Source organism: Scyliorhinus torazame, chromosome 1 (assembly GCF_047496885.1).
Source record: "Scyliorhinus torazame isolate Kashiwa2021f chromosome 1, sScyTor2.1, whole genome shotgun sequence".
NCBI classification, from domain to species: Eukaryota; Metazoa; Chordata; class Chondrichthyes; order Carcharhiniformes; family Scyliorhinidae; genus Scyliorhinus; species Scyliorhinus torazame.
In genome coordinates, this window is record NC_092707.1 from 4586085 (window position 1) to 4611990 (window position 25906).

At 50.2% G+C, this 25906-nt stretch overlaps 1 protein-coding gene across 2 annotated transcripts in view; it reads left to right on the top strand.

Moving 5' to 3' along the window:
- sbno1 (strawberry notch homolog 1 (Drosophila)) overlaps nucleotides 1-25906 on the top strand; it is a 274172-nt gene that overhangs the window by 175866 nt on the left and 72400 nt on the right. For both annotated transcript variants that reach the window (XM_072514240.1, XM_072514325.1), the window contains one exon: nucleotides 21961-22032. In XM_072514240.1, coding sequence (XP_072370341.1) covers nucleotides 21961-22032 — 72 coding nt within the window. The remainder of the gene's footprint in view (nucleotides 1-21960; nucleotides 22033-25906) is intronic.

Consider the following 25906-nt stretch of genomic DNA (forward strand, 5'->3'; position numbering starts at 1 on the left):
AGACTCCCGGAAGGTATGTTGCCTCCCGGGTGCCAGGGCCAGGGATGTCTCGGATCGTGTCTTCAGGATCCTTAAGGGGGAGGGGGAGCAGCCAGAGGTCGTGGTGCACATTGGTACCAACGACATAGGTAGGAAGAGGGGTGTGGAGGTAATAAACAAGTTTAGGGAGTTAGGCTGGAAGTTAAAAGCCAGGACAGACAGAGTTGTCATCTCTGGTTTGTTGCCGGTGCCACGTGATAGCGAGGCTAGGAATAGGGAGAGAGTGCAGTTGAACACGTGGCTGCAGGAATGGTGTAGGAGGGAGGGCTTCAGGTATTTGGATAATTGGAGCGCATTCTGGGGAAGGTGGGACCTGTACAAGCAGGACGGGTTGCATCTGAACCAGAGGGGGCACCAATATCCTGGGAGGGAGGTTTTCTAGTACTCTTCGGGAGGGTTTAAACTAATTTGGCAGGGGAATGGGAACCGGATTTGTAGTCCAGCAACTAAGGTAGCCGATATTCAGGACGCCAAAGCGTGTAATGAGGCAGTGGGGAAGGGAACACTGACAAAGGAGAGTACTTGCAGGCACGGAGATTGGTTGAAGTGTGTATACTTCAACGCAAGAAGCATCAGGAATAAGGTGGGTGAACTTAAGGCATGGATCGGTACTTGGGACTACGATGTGGTGGCCATCACGGAAACTTGGATAGAAGAGGGGCAGAAATGGTTGTTGGAGGTCCCTGGTTATAGATGTTTCAATAAGATTAGGGAGGGTGGTAAAAGAGGTGGGGGGGGGGGGGTGGCATTATTAATTAGAGATAGTATAACAGCTGCAGAAAGGCAGTTCGAGGAGTATCACCCTATTGAGGTAGTATGGGTTGAAGTCAGAAATAGGAAAGGAGCAGTCACCTTGTTAGGAGTTTTCTATAGGCCCCCCAATAGTAGCAGAGATGTGGAGGAACAGATTGGGAAACAGATTTTGGAAAGGTGCAGAAGTCATAGGGTAGTAGTCATGGGCGACTTTAACTTCCCAAATATTGAGTGGAAACTCTTCAGATCAAATAGTTTGGATGGGGTGGTGTTTGTGCAGTGTGTCCAGGAAGCTTTTCTAACACAGTATGTAGATTGTCCGACCAGAGGAGGGGCAATATTGGATTTAGTACTGGGTAATGAACCAGGGCAAGTGATAGATTTGTTAGTGGTGGAGCATTTTGGAGATAGTGACCACAATTCTGTGACTTTCACTTTAGTAATAAAGAACAAAGAACAAAGAAATGTACAGCACAGGAACAGGCCCTTCGGCCCTCCAAGCCCGTGCCGACCATACTGCCCGACTAAACTACAATCTTCTACACTTCCTGGGTCCGTATCCTTCTATTCCCATCCTATTCATATCTTTGTCAAGATGCCCCTTAAATGTCCCTATCGTCCCTGCTTCCACTACCTCCTCCGGTAGTGAGTTCCAGGCACCCACTACCCTCTGCGTAAAAAACTTGCCTCGTACATCTACTCTAAACCTTGCCCCTCTCACCTTAAACCTATGCCCCCTAGTAATTGACCTCTCTACCCTGGGGAAAAGCCTCTGACTATCCACTCTGTCTATGCCCCTCATAATTTTATATACCTCTATCAGGTCGCCCCTCAACCTCCTTCGTTCCAGTGAGAACAAACCGAGTTTATTCAACCGCTCCTCATAGCTAATGCCCTCCATACCAGGCAACATTCTGGTAAATCTTTTCTGCACCCTCTCTAAAGCCTCCACATCCTTCTGGTAGTGTGGCGACCAGAATTGAACACTATACTCCAAGTGTGGCCTAACTAAGGTTCTATACAGCTGCAACATGACTTGCCAATTCTTATACTCAATGCCCCGGCCAATGAAGGCAAGCATGCCGTATGCCTTCTTGACTACCTTCTCCACCTGTGCTGCCCCTTTCAGTGACCTGTGGACCTGTACTCCTAGATCTCTTTGACTTTCAATACTCTTGAGGGTTCTACCATTCACTGTATATTCCCTACCTGCATTAGACCCTCCAAAATGCATTACCTCACATTTGTCCGGATTAAACTCCATCTGCCATCTCTCCGCCCAAGTCTCCAAACAATCTAAATCCTGCTGTATCCTCTGACAGTCCTCATCGCTATCCGCAATTCCACCAACCTTTGTGTCGTCTGCAAACTTACTAATCAGACCAGTTACATTTTCCTCCAAATCATTTATATATACTACAAAGAGCAAAGGTCCCAGCACTGATCCCTGTGGAACACCACTGGTCACAGCCCTCCAATTAGAAAAGCATCCTTCCATTGCTACTCCCTGCCTTCTATAACCTAGCCAGTTCTGTATCCACCTTGCCAGCTCACCCCTGATCCCGTGTGACGTCACCTTTTGTACTAGTCTACCATGAGGGACCTTGTCAAAGGCCTTACTGAAGTCCATATAGACAACATCCACTGCCCTACCTGCATCAATCATCTTAGTGACCTCCTCGAAAAACTCTTATCAAGTTAGTGAGACACGACCTCCCCTTCACAAAACCATGCTGCCTCTCTCTAATACGTCCATTTGCTTCCAAATGGGAGTAGATCCTGTCTCGAAGAATTCTCTCCAGTAATTTCCCTACCACTGAAGTAAGGCTCACCGGCCTGTAGTTCCCTTGATTATCCTTGCTACCCTTCTTAAACAGAGGAACAACATTGGCTATTCTCCAGTCCTCCGGGACATCACCTGAAGACAGTGAGGATCCAAAGATTTCTGTCAAGGCCTCAGCAATTTCCTCTCCAGCCTCCTTCAGTATTCTGGGGTAGATCCCATCAGGCCCTGGGGACTTATCTACCTTAATATTTTTTAAGACACCCAACACCTCGTTTTTATGGATCTCAATGTGACCCAGGCTATCTACACACTCTTCTCCAGACTCAACATCTACCAATTTCTTCTCTTTGGTGAATATTGATGCAAAGTATTCATTTAGTACCTCGCCCATTTCCTCTGGCTCCACACATAGATTCCCTTGCCTATCCTTCAGTGGGCCAACCCTTTCCTTGGCTATCCTCTTGCTTTTTACATATGTGTAAAAAGCCTTGGGATTTTCCTTAACCCTATTTGCCAATGACTTTTTGTGACCCCTTCTAGCCCTCCTGACTCCTTGCTTAAGTTCTTTCCTACTTTCCTTATATTCCACACCGGCTTCATCTGTTCCCAGCCTTTTAGCCCTGACAAATGCCTCCTTTTTCTTTTTGATGAGGCCTACAATATCTCTCGTTATCCAAGGTTCCTGAAAATTGCCGTATTTATCCTTCTTCCTCACAGGAACATGCCGGTCCTGAATTCCTTTCAACTGACACTTGAAAGCCTCCCACATGTCAGATGTTGATTTGCCCTCAAACATCCGCCCCCAATCTATGTTCTTCAGTTCCCGCCTAATATTGTTATAATTAGCCTTCCCCCAATTTAGCACATTCATCCTAGGACCACCCTTATCCTTGTCCACCAGCACTTTAAAACTCACTGAATTGTGGTCACTGTTCCCGAAATGCTCCCCTACTGAAACATCTACCACCTGGCCGGGCTCATTCCCCAATACCAGGTCCAGTACCGCCCCTGCCCTAGTTGGACTGTCTACATATTGTTTTAAGAAGCCCTCCTGGATGCTCCTTACAAACTCCGCCCCGTCTCAGCCCCTGGCACGAAGTGAGTCCCAGTCAATATTGGGGAAGTTGAAGTCTCCCATCACCACAACCCTGTTGTTTTTACTCTTTTCCAAAATCTGTCTACCTATCTGCTCCTCTATCTCCCGCTGGCTATTGGGAGGCCTGTGGTAAACCCCCAACATTGTGACTGCACCCTTCTTATTCCTGATCTATACCCATATCGCCTCACTGCCCTCTGAGGTGTCCTCCCGCAGTACAGCTGTGATATTCTCCCGAACCAGTAGCGCAACTCCGCCACCCCTTTTACATCCCCCTCTATCCCGCCTGAAACATCTAAATCCTGGAACGTTTAGCTGCCAATCCTGCCCTTCCCTCAACCAGGTCTCTGTAATGGCAACAACATCATAGTTCCAAGTACTAATCCAAGCTCTTAAAGTTCATCTTCCTTACCCGTAATACTTCTTGCATTAAAACATATGCACTTCAGGCCACCAGACCCGCTGTGTTCAGCAACTTCTCCCTGTCTGCTCTGCCTAGGAGCCCCACTGTCCCTATTCCCTAGTTCACCCTCAATGCTCTCACTTTCTGACCTATTGCTCCCGTGCCCACCCCCCTGCCATACTAGTTTAAACCCTCCCGTGTGACACTAGCAAACCTCGCGGCCAGGATATTTATGCCTCTCCAGTTTAGATGCAACCCGTCCTTACATGGGTCACACCTGCCCCGGAAGAGCTCCCAGTGGTCCAGATAACGGAAACCCTACCTCCTACACCAGCTGTTTAGCCACGTGTTTAGCTGCTCTATGTTCCTATTTCTAGCCTCACTGGCACGTGGCCCAGGGAGTAATCCCGAGATTACAACCCTAGAGGTCCTGTCTTTTAACTTTCTGCCTCGCTCCCTGAACTCCTGCTGCAGGACCTCATGCCCCTTCCTGCCTATGTCGTTAGTACCAATATGTACAACGACCTCTGCCTGTTTGCCCTCCCCCTTCAGGATGCCCTCTACCCATTCGGAGACATCCTGGACCCTGGCGCCAGGGAGGCAACATACCATCCTGGAGTCTCTTTCACGTCCACAGAAGCGCCTATCTGTGCCCCTGACTATAGAGTCCCCTATTACTATTACTCTTCTGCGCTTTGGCCCTCCCTTCTGAACATCAGAGCCAGCCGTGGTGCCACTGCTCTGGCTGCTGCTGTTTTCCCCTGATAAGCTATCCCCCCGACAGTATCCAAAGGGGTATACCTGTTCGAGAGGGGGACAACCACAGGGGATTCCTGCACTGACTGCCTGCCCTTTCTGGTGGTCACCCATTTCTCTGCCTGCACCTTGGGTGTGACCACATTTATATGACTGCGATCTATGACGCTTTCCGCCACCTGCATGCTCCTAAGTGCATCCAATTGCTGCTCCAACCGAACCATGCGGTCTGTGAGGAGCTCCAGTTGGGTGCACTTTCTGCAGATGAAGCCATCCGGGACGCTGGAAGCCTCCCGGACCTGCCACATCTCACAGTCAGAGCACTGCACCCCTCTAACTGACATTGCGTCAATTAATTAAAATTAAAAGTTTAAAAAATGTTTTAATTTATTTTTTTAAAGTTACTGTTAACTATCTGTTTCCTAGCACTAGATTTCTAATATAAATGCGAAAGCTAAATATAGTACTCTCCAATCTCTGGCTTAGATACCCCTCTAAATTATAATTAAGTAATTGTTTAATTAGTTACCAATGCTTAATTTTTTTAATTTAGTGTAGATTCCCAACCAGCCACTCAGGTCACAGCTTTTCTGTGATGTCACTTCAGTTTCCCCCCGACACACACACTTTGAAAAAGGTATAAAAGTAAAAATGAGTACAAATCACTTACTTACCTTCTTACCTTCTGAGTGTCTTCGATGTTCTCAGGTTCTCTCCCTGACAATAGACTCCTCCTCCTCCGAACGGCTCCCGAAACTAGGCCGCGATCTTTTAAAATCTCCGCTCTGACTCGCAGCTCCATTTCCTCCATTGTCTGTGTCACCTCGTGAAAGAACTCAATTAAGTTTGTCAGACATGACCTGCCCTTGACAAAGCCATGTTGACTGGCTAATATTAACTTATTTTTCGATAAGTGTATATTTATCTCAACCTGTATTATGGCCTCCATCCGTTTTCCCACTATTTATGTCAAGCTGACAGGTCTGTAATTTGCGCCTTTCTTAAACAACGGTGCCACATTTGCAGTGCTTCACTACCCCAGGACTAATTCTGCATTCAGAGAGGCCTGGAAAATTTCTGTCAACGTCTCCGCAGTATGCTCCCTTACCTCTCTCAGCAATCTAGGATACACCCATCCAGCCCTGGCGACTTCTCTACCTGGAGTACTATCAGCCGTTTCAACACCTTTTTCTTCATCAATCACTAAACTGCTCAGCTCAACACTCATATTTTCAACTGTGCCATTGTTGCCATCTTCTAATTTGGTAAAGACAAGCAAAGTACTCATTTAGTACCGCTGCCATACTCTCTGCTTCAGTGAGCAGTTTACCCTGCTTGTCCCTTATGGGCCCCACTCTATCCTTCACTATTCTTTTACCATTAATATGCTTGAAGAGCAGTTTGCGAGGGACTTCCGGTTGCGGCGATGCGGAGCTAAGCCGCACGTTTCGGCAGCTCCCACGACAACGGACTTTCGGGCTCTCCAGAGGAGCCCCAACGGAGCTTTTTTCGAATTAATCCCGTGTGGGAAGTTGCAGTGAGGTCCCCCCTCACAATATATGGCAGAGATCAGCGGTGGAACGACGAGCAAAGAGGCCCTGGAGCAGAGACCGAAACGAGGGGAAAAAGACAAGATGGCAGAGGGTGGAGAGCGAGCAGCGTGGGGGCCAGACCAGCAGGAGTTCCTCAAGCGATGTGTGGAGGAGCTGAAAAAGGAGGTGCTGGCGCCAATGCTGTTGGCGATCGAGGGGCTGAAGGAGACCCAGAAGACCCAGGCGGTGGAGCTTCGTGAGGTGAATGATAAAGTGAATACCGACGAGATCCTGGGCCTGGCGGTAAAAATGGAGGCGCACAAGGCGGTGCACAGGAGGTGGGCCGAGAGAATTGAGGTCCTGGAGAACAGGTCGAGGAGGAAGAACCTCCGGATTCTGGGTCTTCCCGAAGGAGTGGAGGGAGCTGATGCCGGGGCATACGTGAGTACGATGCTCCATTCGCTGATGGGTGCGGAGGCCTCTGACCCCCCTGGAGCTGGAAGGGGCTCACTGGGTCCTGGCGAGGAGACCCAAGGCTGATGAGCCGCCAAGGGCGATAGTGGCAAGGTTACATCGCTTCGCGGACAAAGAAAGTGTGCTGAGATGGACCAAGAAGGTGCGGAGCAGTAGATGGGAGAACGCGGTGATCCGAGTATACCAGGATTGGAGCGTGGAGGTGGCAAAGAGGAGAGCTGGCTTCAACCGGGCCAAGGCAGTGCTGCATAAAAAAAGAGTCGGGTTCGGCATGCTGCAGCCTGCGCGACTGTGGGTGACTTATCAGGACAGACACCATTATTTTGAAACGCCAGAAGAGGCTTGGACCTTTATACAGACGGAAAAACTGGACTCGAACTGAGGGGATGTGGTTGTATATGGGGTTGTAAATATGGGTAAAGAATATTTCATGGGTGGGATGATGGATGGGGATGTGGGTAGAGTTCTGGCTAAAATTCCTAAAATTTCCTTTTTTCTTTTCTGTAGACAAGATGATGATGATGGGGAATGTGGGCGTCGGTGCTGGAGGGAGGTGAGACTCGGGGATGAGGGAACTGGGATAATGGCCGCAACAGGAGCTGCGCCACAGGGGGCGGGGGCTGGTTCAGGAAAGCGCAGGCTTTTTCCCGTGCCAAAAGTGTGGGTGGGGGGGGTGGTGGTGGGGGGAGGGGGGAGGGAGGGAGGTGGAGGAGAGACTCCCACACTGGGCAGAACAACGGGAAGGCGGGGGAAGCCGGGGTCAGCAGAAGTCAGCTGACTCACGGAAGTAATATGGGGGGAGCAAAAGAGCTAGATGTGGATCTAGCGGGGGGGGGGGGGGGGGGAATTCTAGGGTTGCTGCTGCACTGACGGAGGGGGAACTGAAAATGGAAGAAGTGGTCGGGGCGGGGGTTCCACGCCTGGGGGACTGGAGGGTGCGGGAGGCGCGAGCACGGGACTGGCCTAAGAAAGGAGATGGCTAGTGGGGGGGCGGGGGGGTAATTAACCCCCCAACCGGCTGATCACGTGGAATGTGAGAGGCCTAAATGGGCCGGTTAAGAGGGCCCGAGTGTTCACGCACCTAAAGGGACTGAAGGCAGACGTGGTCATGCTTCAGGAGACACATCTGAAGGTGGCAGATCAGGTCAGGTTAAGGAAGGGATGGGTGGGACAGGTGTTCCATTCGGGGCTGGATGCGAAGAATAGAGGGGTGGCAATACTGGTGAGAAAGCGGGTGTCGTTTGAGGCCAAGAACACAGTAGCGGACAAGGGAGGCCGATACGTGATGGTGAGTGGTAGGTTGCAGGGGGCGGAGGTGGTACTGGTGAATGTATATGCCCCAAACTGGGACGATGCTGGATTCATGAAACGAGCGTATTCCGGACCTGGAGGTAGGGAGTTTGATAATGGGCGGGGATTTTAACACGGTGCTGGACCCAGCATTAGATCGTTCCAGATCTAGGACAGGGAAGAGGCCGGCTGCGGCCAAGGTGCTTAGGGGGTTTATGGATCAGATGGGGGGAGTAGATCCGTGGAGATTTGCCAGGCCTTTGGCCAGAGAATTTTCTTTTTTCTCCCACGTACATAAGGCCTACTCCCGGATAGATTTTTTTGTTCTGGGCAGGGCATTGATCCGAAAGTGGAGGGAACGGAGTATTCGGCCATAGCCATTTCAGACCATGCCCCTCACTGGGTGGAGCTGGAGCTGGGGGAGGAGAGGGACCGACGCCCGTTGTGGAGGTTGGATGTGGGACTGCTGGCAGACGAAGTGTGCGGGAGGGTGCGGGGGTGTATTGAAAGGTATCTGGAGGCTAGCGACAACGGGGAGGTGCAGGTGGGAGTAGTATGGGAGGCGCTGAAGGCGGTGGTCAGGGGAGAGTTAATCTCCATCAGGGCTCACAGGGTGAAGAGAGAGGGCAGGGAAAGGGAGAGGTTAGTGGGGGAGATTTTAAGGGTGGACAGGAGCTATGCAGAGGCTCCTGATGAGGGACTACTCAAGGAGAGATGAAGTCTCCAGACGGAGTTCGACCTGTTGACCACAGGGAAGGCAGAGGCACAGTGGAGGAAGGCACGGGGCGATATATGAATATGGGGAGAAGGCGAGCCGGATGCTGGCACACAAGCTCCGTAAGAGGATGGCAGCGAGGGAAATAGGTGGAGTCAAAGATGGCAGGGGAACTACGGTGCGGAGTGCAGGGAAAGTGAATGAGGCTTTTAAGGCCTTTTACGAGGAACTGTATAGGTCCCAGCCCCCAGGGGGAAAAGAGGGGATGCGGCTATTCTTGGATCAGTTGAGGTTCCCAAGGGTGGAGGTGCAGGAGGTGGCTGGTTTGGGGGCGCCAATTGGGGTGGAAGAGCTGGTTAAAGGACTGGGGAGCATGCAGGCAGGGAAGGCCCCGGGGCCGGATGGGCTCCCGGTGGAGTTCTACAGGAAGTATGTAGACCTGTTAGCCCCGTTGCTGGTAAGGACCTTTCAATGAATCAAGGGATGGGGGGACCCTGCCCCCGACAATGTCGGAGGCGACAATCTCTTTGATCTTGAAGCGGGATAAGGACCCACTGCAATGTGGGTCGTATAGACCAATCTCGCTCCTTAATGTAGATGCTAAGTTGCTGGCAAAAATGTTGGCCATGAGGATTGAGGACTGTGTCCCGGGGGTGATTCATGAGGACCATACGGGATTCGTAAAGGGTAGGTAGTTAAATACTAATGTGCGAAGGCTCCTAAATGTGATAATGATGCCATCGGTGGAGGGAGAAGCGGAGATAGTGACAGCCATGGATGCGGAGAAGGCCTTCGATCGGGTAGAGTGGGAGTATCTCTGGGAAGTGTTGAGGAGGTTTGGGTTCAGGGGAGGGTTTATCAGTTGGGTCAAGCTCCTGTATAAAACCCCGGTGGCGAGTGTGGTCACGAACCGGCGGAGGTCGGAGTATTTCCGGCTGGCACCGAGGGACAAGGCAGGGGTGCCCCCTGTCCCCTCTGCTGTTTGCATTAGCAATTGAACCTTTGGCCATGGCGTTAAGGGAGTCTGGGAAATGGAAGGGGGTGGTTCGAGGGGGAGAGGAACATAGAGTGTCGCTGTACGCAGACGACCTGTTGCTGTATGTGACGGATCCAGTGGAGGGGATGGTTGAGGTAATGCAGATCCTACGGGAGTTTGGAGACTTTTCGGGCAATAAGCTTAATGTGGGAAAGAGTGAGCTCTTTGTGATCCATCCGGGGGACCAGGGAAGAGGGATTGACGACCTACTGTTGAGGAGGGCGGAAAGGAGCTTTCGATACTTGGGGATTCAGGTAGCTAGGAGCTGTGGGGAACTGCACAAACTTAATTTGTCGCGGTTGGTGGAACAAATGGAGGAGGATTTTAAAAGGTGGGACATGTTGCCACTCTCGCTGGCGGGTAGGGTACAGCCGGTTAAAATGGTGGACCTCCCGAGATTTCTTTTTGTATTCCAATGCCTCCCAATTGTGATCACTAAGGCCTTTTTTAAGAGGGTAAGCAGGAGCATTACGGGATTTGTGTGGGCGAGCAAGACCCCGCGGGTAAGGAGGGGGTTCTTGGAGCGTAGCAGAGATAGAGGAGGGTTGGCGTTGCCGAATTTGGGTGGTTACTATTGGGCAGCCAACGTGGCAATGATCCGTTAGTGGGTGATGGAGGAAGAGGGGGCGGCGTGGAAGAGGTTGAAGATGGCGTTCTGCAAAGGAACGAGCCTGGGGGCGCTAGTGATGGCACCACTCCCGCTCTCGCCGACAAGGTATACCACGAGCCCGGTGGTGGCGGCAACGCTAAAGATCTGGGGGCAGTGAGACGGCATGGGTGCGATAGGAGCCTCGGTGTGGTCCCCGATCAGAGACAACCATCGGTTTGTCCCAGGAAGGATGGACTGGGGATTTCAGAGCTGGCATGGGTAGGGATTAGAAGAATGGGGGACCTGTTCATTGACGGGACGTTTGCGAGCTTAGGGGCGCTGGAGGAGAACAAAGAACAAAGAAATGTACAGCACAGGAATAGGCCCTTCGGCCCTCCAAGCCCGTGCCGACCATGCTGCCCGACTAAACTACAATCTTCTACACTTCCTGGGTCCGTATCCCTCTATTCCCATCCTATTCATGTATTTGTCAAGATGCCCCTTAAATGTCACTATCGTCCCTGCTTCCACCACCACCTCCGGTAGCGAGTTCCAGGAACCCACTACCCTCTGCGTAAAAAACTTGTCTCGTACATCTACTCTAAACCTTGCCCCTCTCACCTTAAAAGAAGTTTTGGCTACCCCTGGGAAACGCTTTCAGGTACATGCAAGTGAGGGCGTTTGTGAGGCGGCAGGTGAGGGAATTTCCGCTACTCCCGGCACAGGGGATTCAATATAGGATGATTTTGGGCGTATGGGTCTGGGAGGGCAAGGTGTCGGCGATATACCAGGAGATGAAAGAAGAGGGGGAGGCTTTGGTAGAGGAGCTGAAGGGTAAATGGGAGGAGGAGTTGGGGGAGGAAATTGAGGAGGGGCTATGGGCTGATGCCCTAAGTAGGGTTAATTCCTCTTCCTTGTGTGACAGGCTTAGCCTGATACAATTTAAGGTGGTTCATAGAGCGCATATGATGGGGGCGAGGCTGAGCAGGTTCTTTGGGGTGGAGGACAGATGTGGGAGGTGCTCAGGACGTCCGGCGAACCATGTCCATATGTTTTGGTCATGCCCGGCACTGGAGGGGTTCTGGAGGGGAGTTGCGGGAACAGTATCTAAGGTGGTGAAAGTCCGGGTCAAGCCAAGCTGGGGGCTAGCACTATTTGGAGTCGTGGACGATCCGGGAGTGCAGGAGGCGAAAGAGGCCGGCATTCTGGCCTTTGCGTTCCCAATAGCCCGGCGAAGGATCTTGCTAATGTGGAAGGAGGTGAAGCCCCCCAGCGTGGAGGCCTGGATAAATGATATGGCTGGGTTTATCAAGTTGGAAAGGATAAAGTTTGCCTTGAGAGGGTCTGCGCAGGGGTTCTACAGGCGGTGGCAACCGTTCCTAGACCATCTCGCGGAGCGTTGGATGAAGGTCGGACAGCAGCAACATGGGTGGGGGGGTCATCGTTCGTGGTGGGGGGGGGAGGAGGAAGGGGGGTTTCTCTGGGGGGCATTTAAGCAAGAAAACACATGAATGATCCGGAAACTGACATGTACGGGAAGAATCCAATGTACAAAGTTCTGTATCTTATTGACTTGCCATGTTTATGTCTTGCCACTCGAGTTCTCTTTCTTTTCTTTGTTAAGAGAGGGGGGGGGGGGGGGTTAATGAGGTGGAAAATATTGTTGTTGAAAAATTCTTAATAAAAACATTTTTTTAAAAAGAGCAGTTTGCTATTTGTTTTAACACAGCCTGCAGTCCTTTCTTTGTGTTTCCTCTTAGCCTTCCTTATTCCAGCCTTAGCCCCTCTCCTGCATTTGAGATGCCCTTCCTGATGTCGTGTCTCTGAAAACAGTGGTTTAAACAGTACTGTTTTCTTTGCCTGTTTTCATAGTAAGTTCAACTGTTGGACAGAATTAAAGTGTTGCTCTAAAATGTGGACATCTCTGATCCAGTTCGATGCTTGTTTATTTGCCTTGCTTGTCTTTCTTCACCTTGCTCTATAAGGGTAATTGACTAAATGCCGATGGCATAAGATCTTCCTGTTGGCGGATGTATTTGTGCCATATGTTGCCTTTATTGCTTCTGTTATATAGTTCCTTAAATGACGAGAAGGGCTTGATTACTCCAGCTTGCATGCAAGTCTTTTCTCCCCAGAGCAGAAATACAGGATCAGAAGAGAAAGAAGAAAGGTAGCATGCTAATTGAGCTCTCCTCCCTCCTGTAATCAAGCTGATTCTGTCAGAATAACTCGCAGGAGAGAGAATAAAGAATTTGTATTCTTATAGAAAAACAAATTACTGTGGATGCTGGAAAGCCAAAAATTAAATGGAAAATGCTGGAAATGCTTTTTAAAAATAAATTTTGAGCACCCAGTTATTTTTTTCCAATTCCGGGGCAATTTAGTGTGGCCAATCCACCTACCCTGCACATCTTTGGGTTGTGGGGCTGAGATCCACACAGACACTGGGAGAATGTGCAAACTCCACAGTGACAGCGGTGCCGTGAGGCAGCAGTGCTAACCACTGCACCACCATGCTGCTAAATGCTGAAAATGTTTAGTGTGTCTGGCAGCATTTAAGGAACTATAAGCCCTTTCTAATATAAAATCATTGACTTTTAACTCTCTCACGGGTGCTGCCAAACCGCAACCTTTTGAGCATATTCCATTTGTATTGCATTGGCATAGAGGTTGAGATGTTCTTTTTTTTTAAAGAAATATTTTTGTTCAAATTTTTACATATTTTCAACAAACCTCCCCCTTACAGAAAAAAGAAAAACAAAGAACACATAAATAAACATCTTACAACTACATCACTAATTCCCCCAATATACAAACCCCCCATTAAGCAATAATAAACGCAGTAGAAAACACAAAGTATACCCCCCCCTCTGGGTTGCTGCTGCTGCTGACCACCTCCTAACTCCCTGCTAGAAAGTCTAGGAACGGTTGCCACCGCCTGAAGAACCATTGTACAGACCCTCTCAAGGCAAATTTTACCTTCTCCAATTTACTGAACCCTGTCATGTCGCTGATCCAGGTTTCCACGCTCGGGGGCCTCGCATCCTTCCACTGTAGCAGAATCCTCCTCCGGGCTACCAGGGACGCAAAGGCCAGAATACCAGCCTCTTTCGCCTCCTGCACTCCCGGCTCGTCCGATACCCCAAATAGTGCTAACCCCCAGCTCGGCTTAACCCGGGTGTTCACCACCTTAGACATCATCCTCTCAATACCCCTCCAGTACCCATCCAGCGCCGGGCACGCCCAGAACACATGGGTATGATTTGCTGGGCTCCCCGAGCACCTCCCACACCTGTCTTCCACCCCAAAGAACCTGCTCAGCCTCGCCCCTGTCATATGCACTCTGTGAACAACCTTAAATTGTATCAGGTTAAGCCTGGCGCAAGAGGAGGAAGAATTAACCCTACCCAGGGCGTCCGCCCACGTACCCTCGTCTTATCTCCTCCCCAAGCTCCTCCTCCCATTTACCCTTTAGCTCCTCCACCAAGGTCTCATCCTCCTCCTGCATCTCCTGGTAGATCGCCAAGACCCTGCCCTCTCCAACCCACACCCCCGAGAGCACCCTATCCTGTATCCGGAGTGCTGGAAGCAGCGGGAACTCCCTCACCTGCCGCCTTACAAACGCCCAAATATACCATTGGTATATTTATTTATTTTTTTCTTCATTGTTTATTTATTTATTTAATTTTTTCCTGGGGAAATTGAAATTGTTGAAGTTAACCAAAGGTTTAAGACATGGCAGGAGATCTCAGACCCGTGTCATGCTCCTCGTGTGTGATGTGGGAGCTCAGGGACACGTCCACTGTCCCTGGCTCCTTCACGTGCATGAAGTGTGTCCAGTTGCAGCTCCTGTTAGACCGCTTGACGGCTCTGGAGCTGCGGATGGACTCACTTTGGAGCGTCCGTGATGCTGAGGACGTCGTGGATAGCACGTTTAGCGAGTTGGTCACACCGCAGGTGAAAGGTACTGAGGGAGATAGTAAATGGGTGACCAAAAGACAGAGCAAGAGTAGGAAGGCAGTGCAGGTGTCCTCTGCGGTCATCTCCCTGCAAAACAGATATACCGCTTTGGATACTGTTGAGGGAGATGGCTCACCAGGGGAAGGCAGCAGCAGCCAGGTTCATGGCACCATGGCTGGCTCTGCTGCACAGCTGGGCAGGAAGAAGAATGGCAGGGCTATAGTCATAGGGGACTCAATTGTAAGGGGAATAGACAGGCGGTTCTGCGGACGCAATCGAGACTCCAGGATGGTATTTTGCCTCCCTGGTGCAAGGGTCAAGGATGTCTCGGAGCGGCTGCAGGACATTCTGGGGGGGCAGGGTGAACAGCCAGCTGTCGTGGTGCACATAGGCACCAACGATATAGGTAAAAAACGGGACGAGGTCCTACAAGCTGAATTTAGGGAGCTAGGAGTTAAACTAAAAAGTAGGACCTCAAAGGTAGTAATCTCAGGATTGCTACCAGTGCCACGAGCTAGTCAGAGTAGGAATGTCAGGATAGAGAGGATGAATACATGGCTCGAGAGATGATGCAAGAGGGAGGGATTCAAATTCCTGGGACATTGGAACCGATTCTGGGGGAGGTGGGACCAGTACAAACCGGACGGTCTGCACCTGGGCAGGACTGGAACCGATGTCCTGGGGGGGGTGTTTGCTAGAGCTGTTGGGGAGAGTTTAAACTCATGTGGCAGGGGGATGGGAACCAATGCAGGAAGTTGGAAGGTAGTAAAACAGGGACAGAAATAAAAGTCAGTAAGGGGGAAAGTGTAAGGCAGAGAAGCCATAGTCAAAAATCAAAAAGGGCGACAGTACATGGTACAGTGACTGAGGGGAGCTCAGTGAATAGGACCAGGAATACTAAAAGAAATAAAACGGGAAGTGAAAACATTAATGGTAAGCGACGCAGCAGGTTGTTACAGAAAGATATGGGTTCGACGACAAGGAAAATTAGGAGAAAGGTTAAGAGGAAATATAACTTAGGAGAGGTTACTGATCGAGGAGTTAAGATTAAGAACAGAGGTTAAAAAAGCCAACATAAGTGTACTTTACCTGAATGCTCGAAGTGTACTTTACCTGAATGCTCGTAGTATTCGGAATAAGGTAAATGAGTTGATGGCGCAAATCATCGTGAATGACTATGATTTAGTGGCCATGACTGAAACATGGTTAAAGGATGGTCACGACTGGTAGTTAAATATCCGAGGGTATCAAACTTTTCGGAAGGACAGAGTGGATGGTAAGGGAGGTGGTGTAGCTCTGTTATTTAAGGATGACACCCGGGCAACAGTAAGGGATGACATCGGTGCTATGGAGGATAAGGTTGAATCCATTTGGGTGGAAATCAGGAATAGTAAGGCGAAAAAGTCACTGATAGGAGTAATCTATAGGCCACCAAATAGTAACATTATGGTGGGGCAGGCAATAAACAAAGAAATAACAGATGCATGTAGAAATGGTACAGCAGTTATCATGGGGGATTTTAATCTACAGGTTGATTGGTTTAACCAGGTCGGTCAAGGCAGCCTTGAGGAGGAGTTTATAAAATGTATCCGCGATAGTTTCCTCGAACAGTATGTAATGGAACCTACGAGGGAACAAGCGGTCCTAGATCTGGTCCTGTGTAATGAGACAGGATTGATTCAGGATCTCATAGTTAGGATTCCTCTCGGAAGGAGCGATCACAATATGGTGGAATTTAAAATACAGATGGAGGGTGAGAAGGTAAAATCAAGCACGAGTGTTTTGTGCTTAAACAAAGGAGATTACAATGGGATGAGAGAAGAACTAGCTAAGGTAGACTGGGAGCAAAGACTTTATGGTGAAACAGTTGAGGAACAGTGGAGAACCTTCCAAGTGATTTTTCACAGTGCCCAGCAAAGGTTTATACCAACAAAAAGGAAGGACGGTAAAAAGAGGGAAAATCGACCGTGGATATCTAAGGAAATAAGGGAGAGTATCAAATTGAAGGAAAAAACATACAAAGTAGCAAAGATTAGTGGGAGACTAGAGGACTGGGAAATCTTTTGGGGGCAACAGAAAGCTACTAAAAAAGCTATAAAGAAGAGTAAAATAGATTATGAGAGTAAACTTGCTCAGAATATAAAAACAGATAGTAAAAGTTTCTACAAATACATAAAACAAAAAAGAGTGGCTAAGGTAAATATTGGTCCTTTAGAGGATGAGAAGGGAGATTTAATAATGGGAGATGAGGAAATGGCTGAGGAACTGAACAGGTTTTTTGGGTCGGTCTTCACAGTGGAAAACACAAATAAAATGCCAGTGACTGATGGAAATGAGGCTATGACAGGTGAGGACCTTGAGAGGATTGATATCACCAAGGAGGTAGTGATGGGCAAGCTAATGGGGCTAAAGGTAGACAAGTCTCCTGGCCCTGATGGAATGCATCCCAGAGTGCTAAAAGAGATGGCTAGGGAAATTGCAAATGCACTCGTGATAATTTACCAAAATTCACTAGACTCTGGGGTGGTCCCAGCGGATTGGAAATTAGCAAACGTGACACCACTGTTTAAAAAAGGAGGTCGGCAGAAAGTGGGTAATTATAGGCCAGTGAGCTTAACTTTGGTAGTAGGGAAGATGCTGGAATCTGTCATCAAGGATGAAATAGCGAGGCATCTGAATGGAAATTGTCCCATTGGACAGACGCAGCATGGGTTCATAAAGGGCAGGTCGTGCCTAACTAATTTAGTGGAATTTTTTGAGGACATTAACAGTGCGGTAGATAACAGGGAGCCAATGGATGTGGTATATCTGGATTTCCAGAAAGCCTTTGACAAGGTGCCACACAAAAGGTTGTTGCATAAGATAAAGATGCATGGCATTAAGGGGAAAGTAGTAGCATGGATCGAGGATTGGTTAATTAATAGAAAGCAAAGAGTGGGGATTAATGGGTGTTTCTCTGGTTGGCAATCAGTAGCTAGTGGTGTCCCTCAGGGATCAGTGTTGGGCCCACAACTGTTCACAATTTACATAGATGATTTGGAGTTGGGGACCAAGGGCAATGTGTCCAAGTTTGCAGACGACACTAAGGTAAGTGGTAAAGCAAAAAGTGCAGAGGATACTGGAAGTCTGCAGAGGGATTTGGATAGGCTAAGTGAATGGGCTAGGGTCTGGCAGATGGAATACAATGTTGACAAATGTGAGGTTATCCATTTTGGTAGGAATAACAGCAAAAGGGATTATTATTTAAATGATAAAATATTAAAACATGCTGTGCAGAGAGACCTGGGTGTGCTAGTGCATGAGTCGCAGAAAGTTGGTTTTCAGGTGCAACAGGTGATTAAGAAGGAAAATGGAATTTTGTCCTTCATTGCTAGAGAGATGGAGTTTAAGACTAGGGAGGTTATGCTGCAATTGTATAAGGTGTTAGTGAGGCCACACCTGGAGTATTGTGTTCAGTTTTGGTCTCCTTACTTGAGAAAGGACGTACTGGCACTGGAGGGTGTGCAGAGGAGATTCACTAGGTTAATCCCAGAGCTGAAGGGGTTGGATTACGAGGAGAGGTTGAGTAGACTGGGACTGTACTCGTTGGAATTTAGAAGGATGAGGGGGGATGTTATAGAAACATATAAGATTATGAAGGGAATAGATAGGATAGATGCGGGCAGGTTGTTTCCACTGGCGAGTAAAAGCAGAACTAGGGGGCATAGCCTCAAAATAAGGGGAAGTAGATTTAGGACTGAGTTTAGGAGGAACTTCTTCACCCAAAGGGTTGTGAATCTATGGAATTCCTTGCCCAGTGAAGCAGTAGAGGCTCCTTCATTACATGTTTTTAAGATAAAGATAGATAGTTTTTTGAAGAATAAAGGGATTAAGGGTTATGGTGTTCGGGCCGGAAAGTGGAGCTGAGTCCACAAAAGATCAGCCATGATCTCATTGAATGGTGGAGCAGGCTCGAGGGGCCAGATGGCCTACTCCTGCTCCTAGTTCTTATGTTCTTATGTTCTTACCTGCATGTACCTGAAGGCATTTCCGGGGGGAAGCCCAAATTTTTCCTCCAGCGGCCGAAGGCTTGCAAACGTCCCATCTAAAAACAGGTTCCCCCATCCTTCTAATTCCTGCCCTGTGCCAGCTCAGGAACCCTCCATCCATTCTCCCCGGGACGAACCGATGGTTCTCCCGGATCGGGGACCAAACCGAAGCCTCTACCTCCCAAAGGCTCAATTGCCAATGCAAATAGCAAGGGGGCTAGGAGGCACCCCTGCCTCGTCCCCCAGTTCAGCCGAAAGTCTTCCGACCTCCGATTCGTGGCCACACTCGCCACCGGGGCTTCGTAAAGTAGCCTAACCCAACTAATGAACCCCTCCCCGAACCCAAACCTCCTCAACACTTCCCAGAGGTACCCCCACTCCACCCTATCGAAGGCCTTCTCCACGTCCATCGCTGCCACTATCTCCACCTCCCCCTCCACTGTAGGCATCATGATTACGTTAAGGAGCCTCTGCACATTGGTATGCAGCTGCCTTCCCTTAACAAAACCCGTCTGGTCCTCGTGAATCACCCCAGGACACAGTCCTCAATTCTGGTAGCCAACACCTTCGCTCACAGCCTCACGTCCACGTTGAGGAGAGAGATTGGCCTTTACGACCCACACTGTAATGGGTCCTTGTCCCGCTTTGAGTTCAGCGCCCTGGACATCATCGGGGGTAGGGCCCCCCTCCCTCGCCTCATTGAAAGTCATCACTAATAGAGGGCCCAGCAGGTCCATGTACTTCCGGTAAAATTCCACTGGGAACCCACCTGGCCCCGGTACCTTCCCCGCCTCCATACTCCCCAGCCCCTCAGTCAGCTCCTCCAGCCCTACCGGTGCCCCAAGCCCAGCCACCTGCTCCTCCTCCACCCTCGGGAACCTCAGTCGATCCAAAAATCGACGCATTCCCCCCCTCCTCTGTCAGGGGCTCAGACCTATACAGCCCCTCATAAAAGTCTCTAAATACCCCATTTATTCCCACCGCATTCCGCACCGTGTTCCCCCCTTTATCCCTAACTCCCCCAATCTCCCTTGCTGCCTCCCGCTTCCGATGCTGGTCTGCCAACATCCGGCTAGCCTTCTCCCCGTACTCATACACCGCCCCTTGCGCTTTCCTCCACTGCACCTCTGCCTTCTTGGTGGTCAACAGGTCGAACGTGGCCTGGAGGCTTCATCGCTCCTTGAGTAGTCCCTCCTCGGGGACCTCTGCATACCTCCTATCCACCCTTAAAATCTCCCCCACCAATCTCTCCCTCTCTCTCCTCTCCTCCTTGTGGGCCCTAGTGGAGATTAGCTCTCCCCTAATCACCGCCTTCAGCGCCTCTGAGACCACCCCCACCTGCACCTCCCCATTATCGTTAGCCTCTAGATAGCTTTCAATACACCCCCGGATCCGCCCGCTCACCACCTCATCCGCCAGCAAGCCCACATCCAGGCGCCACAGCGGGCGCTGGTCCCTCTCCTCCCCTAGCTCCAGCTCCACCCAATGCGGGGCATGGTCTGAGATGGCTATGGCCGAATACTCCATGCCCTCCACCCTCGGAATTAGTGCCCTGCTCATAACGAAGAAGTCTATCCGGGAGTAGGCTTTATGGACCCCCCCAATTATCAAGCTCCCTGCCTCCAGGTCTGGAATCCGGCCCAACATGCACCGCATAAATCTGGCATCGTCCCAATTCGGGACATATACATTCACTAATACCACCCGCACCCCCTGCAGCTTACCACTCACCATCACATACCTACCTCCATTATCTGCCACAATGTTCAGCGGCTCAAACGACACCTTCCCCACCAAAATCGCCACCCCTCGATTCTTTGCGTCCAACCCAGAGTGGAAAACCTGCCCTACCCACCCCTTTTTCAGCCTAACCTGATCTGCCACCCACAAATGCGTCTCCTGGAGCATAACCACATCTGCCACGTCCCTGCGCCTCCCGCACTCTCCATTCACCCCAGCGGCAGACCCCCACCCTGATTCTCTCTCCGAGCTCCAGCTCACCTTTGGCCAATGCAGCAGCAACCCAGTCTCTTTCTCTTCACCCCCCCCCCCCCCCCCGAGCTGCGTTGCTCCCCCCATAGCACTCCTGTAAGTCAGCTGACTCCTGCTGACCCCGCCACTCCCATCGACCCCCCCCTCCTGTCCATCAGCGGACGCTCCTCTCCAACACCGCCCTTCTCTCCTCCCCCCCCCCGCCCCCACCCCCTTCTTCCCTGGCGCAGGAAAAAGCCCGCGCTTTCCATCAGACCGGGCCCGCCCTCTCTGGCGCATCTCCCTTTTGCGGCCTAATCCCAGCTCCCCACCTCGGGCCTCCCATCTCCCCTCCCCCCAACAGGGCCCCGTCCTTCCAACCACCGACGCCCCCACACTCATTTTTTTAAAAAACCTTCGAACCAATTCAGCCTACCGCACCCAGCACCCAAGGAAACAATACAGAACAGAACATCCCCCAAAGCGCAGTAACCACAGTAGCCCCCCGTGACCTCTCCTCACAACCGACCCTCAGTCCGTGTCCAACTTTTCGTCCTGAATAAAGGTCCATGCCTCCTCCGGCGTCTCAAAGTAATGGTGCCGATCCTTAAACGTGACCCACAGTCGCGCCGGCTGCAGCATCCCAAATTTCACCCCCTTCCGATGCAGAACCGCCTTCGCCCGATTGTACCCGGCCATCTTCTTGGCCACCTCCGCGCGCCAGTCCTGGTATATACAGACCTCTGCATTCTCCCACCTGCTGCTCTGCTCCTTTTTTGCCCATCTTAGGACAGACTCCCTGTCCACCAAGCGGTGGAACCACACCAATACTACCTGCGGCGGCTCGTTAGACTTGGGCCTCCTCGCCAGGACTCGGTGGGCCCCATCCAGCTCCAGGTGCCTCGGGAAGGCACCCGCGCCCATCAATGCGTTCCCACTCTGGGAACCGTCGAACAAATGCCGCTGGGGCCCTTCAAAAGAGCCCAGAAGTCCGTTTCTGGCGGGAGCTGCCGAACGTGCAACTTAGCTCCGCATCGCCGCAACCGGAAGAGAGAGGTTCTTTTATGGGTTCAAGAGGCCATTTGAAGCACTTAGAATGATGATGCCCTGTCCAACAATTGGGTGTGTAGAAGCAGGCCTTTTCAGTAGAATCACATTAGACTAGCTTCATAGAAAATACATTATATAGTCTTTTTTTAACTATAGTTGATCCATTGCTCTGCACATTGCGTCTGTGTTAAAGAATACGTGTATTTATTTGGATTATACTTCGCTTAATGAAATAAATTGATGCTGGGGTGGGGTGCAGTTAATAACATTTTCACTTGGTTTGTGCAAATTCTTCCTTTATATCAAAGTTCCTGCTTTGAATTTGTCTTTTTAATAGAAAACTGCATTCATAACATGGCAACAATTTACCAGATACATTTCTCTTAAAACCAGAGGCATGATCAGGATCTGTTTTATGGAAAAATCTTGCATAACAAAGCTTTTGTTTTTCGTTGATGCATGATGTTTTGCCTTTTGGACAGGGTGCTCTCACACATGGTGACAGGCGAGCCACTGAAACCAGAGATTTGAGCAGATTCAATTTTGATAACAAGGTAATGTTTTGATTATTTTGGTTTGAAGTATTTATTGAGATTTTACCATGTGTTTATCACTAACGTTTTCCTTAATAACTACATTTATTTTATACTTGGTCACCTCTGTGTAAACTTGGAAGGTGTGAAATTATGCCTGCATGGCGCCTTAACCACTAGAAAAAGAAAATGGAGGACTTGCAGTGGAGTGAGCGGTCGCACACCGAGCGGCTCCTGCTTGAACATGTTGGTTTTGGCACTTTTCACCCGTGTTCTGTGTAGATTTGGCCGAAAAGTGGTGCGGAGAGTTTAGAGGAAGTTCTTCTGGATGGGGATGCTTACAGGCTATTAGACCCGGCTGAAGACAGAGGAAGAGTTGGAGGTGACTCGAGGCGCAGTACTAATTATGAAAATGGCGGAGGGGGAAGGGTTGGCGGTGGCAAGAAAGCTGCAGATGGAGCAATTGATGGGCTTCATTAAAGAGGAGTTTCGGCTGCAAAGGAAGGAGATGCAGAGCGACTGGTCAAAGGAGATTGAGGGGGAAGTGGCACCTCTTCGCAGGTCTCAAAACACGGGGCGACGATCCAGGAGGTGGAGAAGGTGGTGTCGGACCAGAGTAACCGTATTGTGACTTTGGAGGCGGAGATACCAATCCTGGGGGACCTGTGCAAGTCGCTGCAGTTGAAGGTGAAAGACAAGGAAAATAGATCTAGGCGACAAAACATGCAGATTGTGGGTCTGCAGGAGAGGGTGGAGGGAACCAGCGCCACAAATTACATTGCAGGGATGTTGACAAGGTTGGATGGAGGAGAAGGTGTTGGACAAGCCCCCAGAGGTGGATTGGCCCCACAAGCCGAGAGCGGAGGAGCTGGCACGGGCAGTGATTGTATGGATGCACAGGCTTCTGGACAAAGAAAAGATCCTGAGGTGGGCGAAGCCAAATGGGTCTGTGATGGGGAGGGATATCGAGTCTGGATTTATCAGGATATTGGAGTGGAGTTGGCCAGGATGCGAGTGGGGTTCAACAAGGCCAAGGCAGTGCTGTACTGGCGACAGATTTGATTTGGGGTGTTGTACCCGAGATGTATCGTGACATGGAATATTCGCGAGCTCGATGGGACGGTCAAATGGTCCCGGATGTTCATGCACCTGGGGTGCTTGAGAGCAGAAGTGATCGTCTTGTCAGGGATGCATCTCCAGGTGAAAGATCAGATGAGGCTGAGGAAGGGATGGGTGGGACAAGTGTTTCACTCTGGGTTTGATTCAAAATCATGGGGGGTGGCCATTTTGTTGAGCAAGGGAACGGGGTTTATGGGAGCCAGGGAGGTGCAGGACCTGGGGGAGGGGAGGAGGGAGATATGTGATAGTGAGTGGGGTGTTAGAGGGAACGCCAGTGGTGTTGGTAAACGTGTATGTGCCTAATTGGGATGATTTTCGTTTTGTAAAGAGGTTATTGGGAGCAAAGGACTTAAGGGCTCTCACCAGTTGATCATGGGGTGGGATTCTAATTGTGTAATGGAGCAGAGGTTGATAGGTCGAGCCCTAAGTCGATGGAAAGGTCGAGAATGGCGAAAGAGCTGGGAGAGTTCATAGAAAGGATGGGGGTGGTGGATCCGTGGACATTTGGGAACCCGGAGGAAAGGGAGTACTCCTTCTCATGTGGAGAAGGTGTATTCTAGGATTGATTTTTTTTCGTGGTGAGCCGGGCAGTGTTGGTGTAGGGATGGAATATTCAAAGATTATGATCTCAGACCATGCACCACACTGGTTAGAAGTGAGGCTTTGTTCGGGACAGGTGCAGAAGCCGGGGCGGTGGTTGGACTTGGGACTTTTAGCTGATGAGTAGTTTTGTGGGAGGGTGAGAGTGGGAACCTTTTGGCTGATAAGTAGTTTGTGGGAGGGTGAGAATGGGAATTAAGAACTATGGGAGCTTAACCAGAATGGTGAGGTATCAGCAGCTACATTTTGGGAGGCCTTCGAAGCCTTATTGGACGAGTTAGTTGAGGTGGACAGGACACACTCCGCAGTCCCCATGAAGGAGCTGATGGCCGAGGGGAAGATGTCGCAGGGCAATTCGACCAGTTAACAACAGGTAAGGTGGTGGGGTACCGCCATACCGCCGAAGAAGAACCAGGCAACGTACCTCAATGACTACCCAAAAGTGGCCCTGACATCAATCATTATGAAGTGCTTCGAGAGGTTGGTCATGAAGCACTCCCAGGGTGCCAAGATGCACTGCAATTTGCATATCGCCGCAACCGGTCAACAGCAGGTGCCACCTCCCTGGACCTACACTCATCCCTGGAGAACCTCGGCAACAAGGACTCTTACATCAGACTCTTATTTATTGACTACAGCTCCGCCTCCAACACCATAATCCCAGCCAAGCTCATATCAAAGCTCCAAAACTAGGACTTGGCTCCTCACTTTGCAACTGGATCCTCGACTTTCTGACCCACAGACCACAATCAGTAAGAATAAACAACAACACCTCCTCCACGGTAGTCCTCAACACCGGGGCCCCGCAAGGCTGCGTACTTAGCCCCCTACTATACTCCCTGTACACACGACTGCGTGGCACAATTTGATTCCAACTTCATCTACACATTTGCTGACGACACGACCATAGTGGGTCGGATCTCGAATAACGATGAGTCAGAATACAGGAGGGAGATGGAGAACCCAGTGGAGTGGTGTAACGACAACAATCCATCCCTCAATGCCAGCAAAACGAAAGAGGTGGTTATTGACTTCAGGAAGCAAAGTACTGTACACGCCCCTGTCAGCATCAACGGGGCCGAGGTCGAGATGGTTGACGGCTTCAAATTCCTAGGTGTGCACATCACCACAAATCTGTCCTGATCCACCCACGTCGATGCTACCACCAAGAAAGCACAACAGCGCCTTTACTTTGTCAGGAAACTAAGGAAGTTTGGTGTGTCCACGCTGACTCTTACCAATTTTTACAGATGCACCATAGAAAGCATCCTATCTGCTGCATCACAGCCTGGTATGGCAACTGCTCGGCCCATGACTGCAAGAAACTTCAGAGAGTCGTGAGCACAGCCCAGTCCATCACACAAACCTGCCTCCCATTCATTGACTCTGTCTACACCTCCCGCTGCCTTGGGAAAGCGGGTAGCATAATCAAAGACCCCTCCCACCCGGCTTACTCACTCTTCCAACTTCTTCCATCGGGTAGGAGATACAGAAGTCTGAGAACACGCACGAGCAGATTCAGAAACAGCTTCTTCCCCAGTGTTACCAGACTCCTAAACGACCCTCTTATGGTCTGAACTGATTACTACTACACTCCTGTATGCTTCACCCGATGTCTATGTATTTACATTGTGTACCTTGAGTTGCCCTATTATATATTTTCTTTTCATTTCATGTACTAAATGATCTGTTTGAGCTGCTCGCAAAAAAATACTTTTCACTGTATTTCACCTCAGTACATGTGACAATAAATAAATCCAAATCCATTTGCGGCGTCAGGCAGCATCAGGGAATTTCTGCAGAGAGAGTGTGAAGACGGGGGAGATGGTGTCGGAGCTGGAGAGGATAAATGAGGTGTGGCTTTCTACGAGGGGTGGAATAGGGCTGAGGCAGTGGGGTAGGCGGAGGATATGGGGCAGTTTACAGATGGGTTGGAGTTGCCAGAGTTGGAGGACAGGAAGAAGCGGGCATTGGAGGAGTCATCGGGATTAAGGGAGGTGATGGAGTGCATTAGGAGGATTCAGTCAGGGCAAGGCCCTGGGTCAGGGCGGCTTTCCGATGGAGCTTGACAAGCAGTTTGCAATGGAGTTGGATCCCCACCTGGTGGGTATGTTTAGTGAGGCGGTGGAAAAGGGGGAGTTGCTGGCTACCTTAGTGCAGGTATGGATTTCGTTGA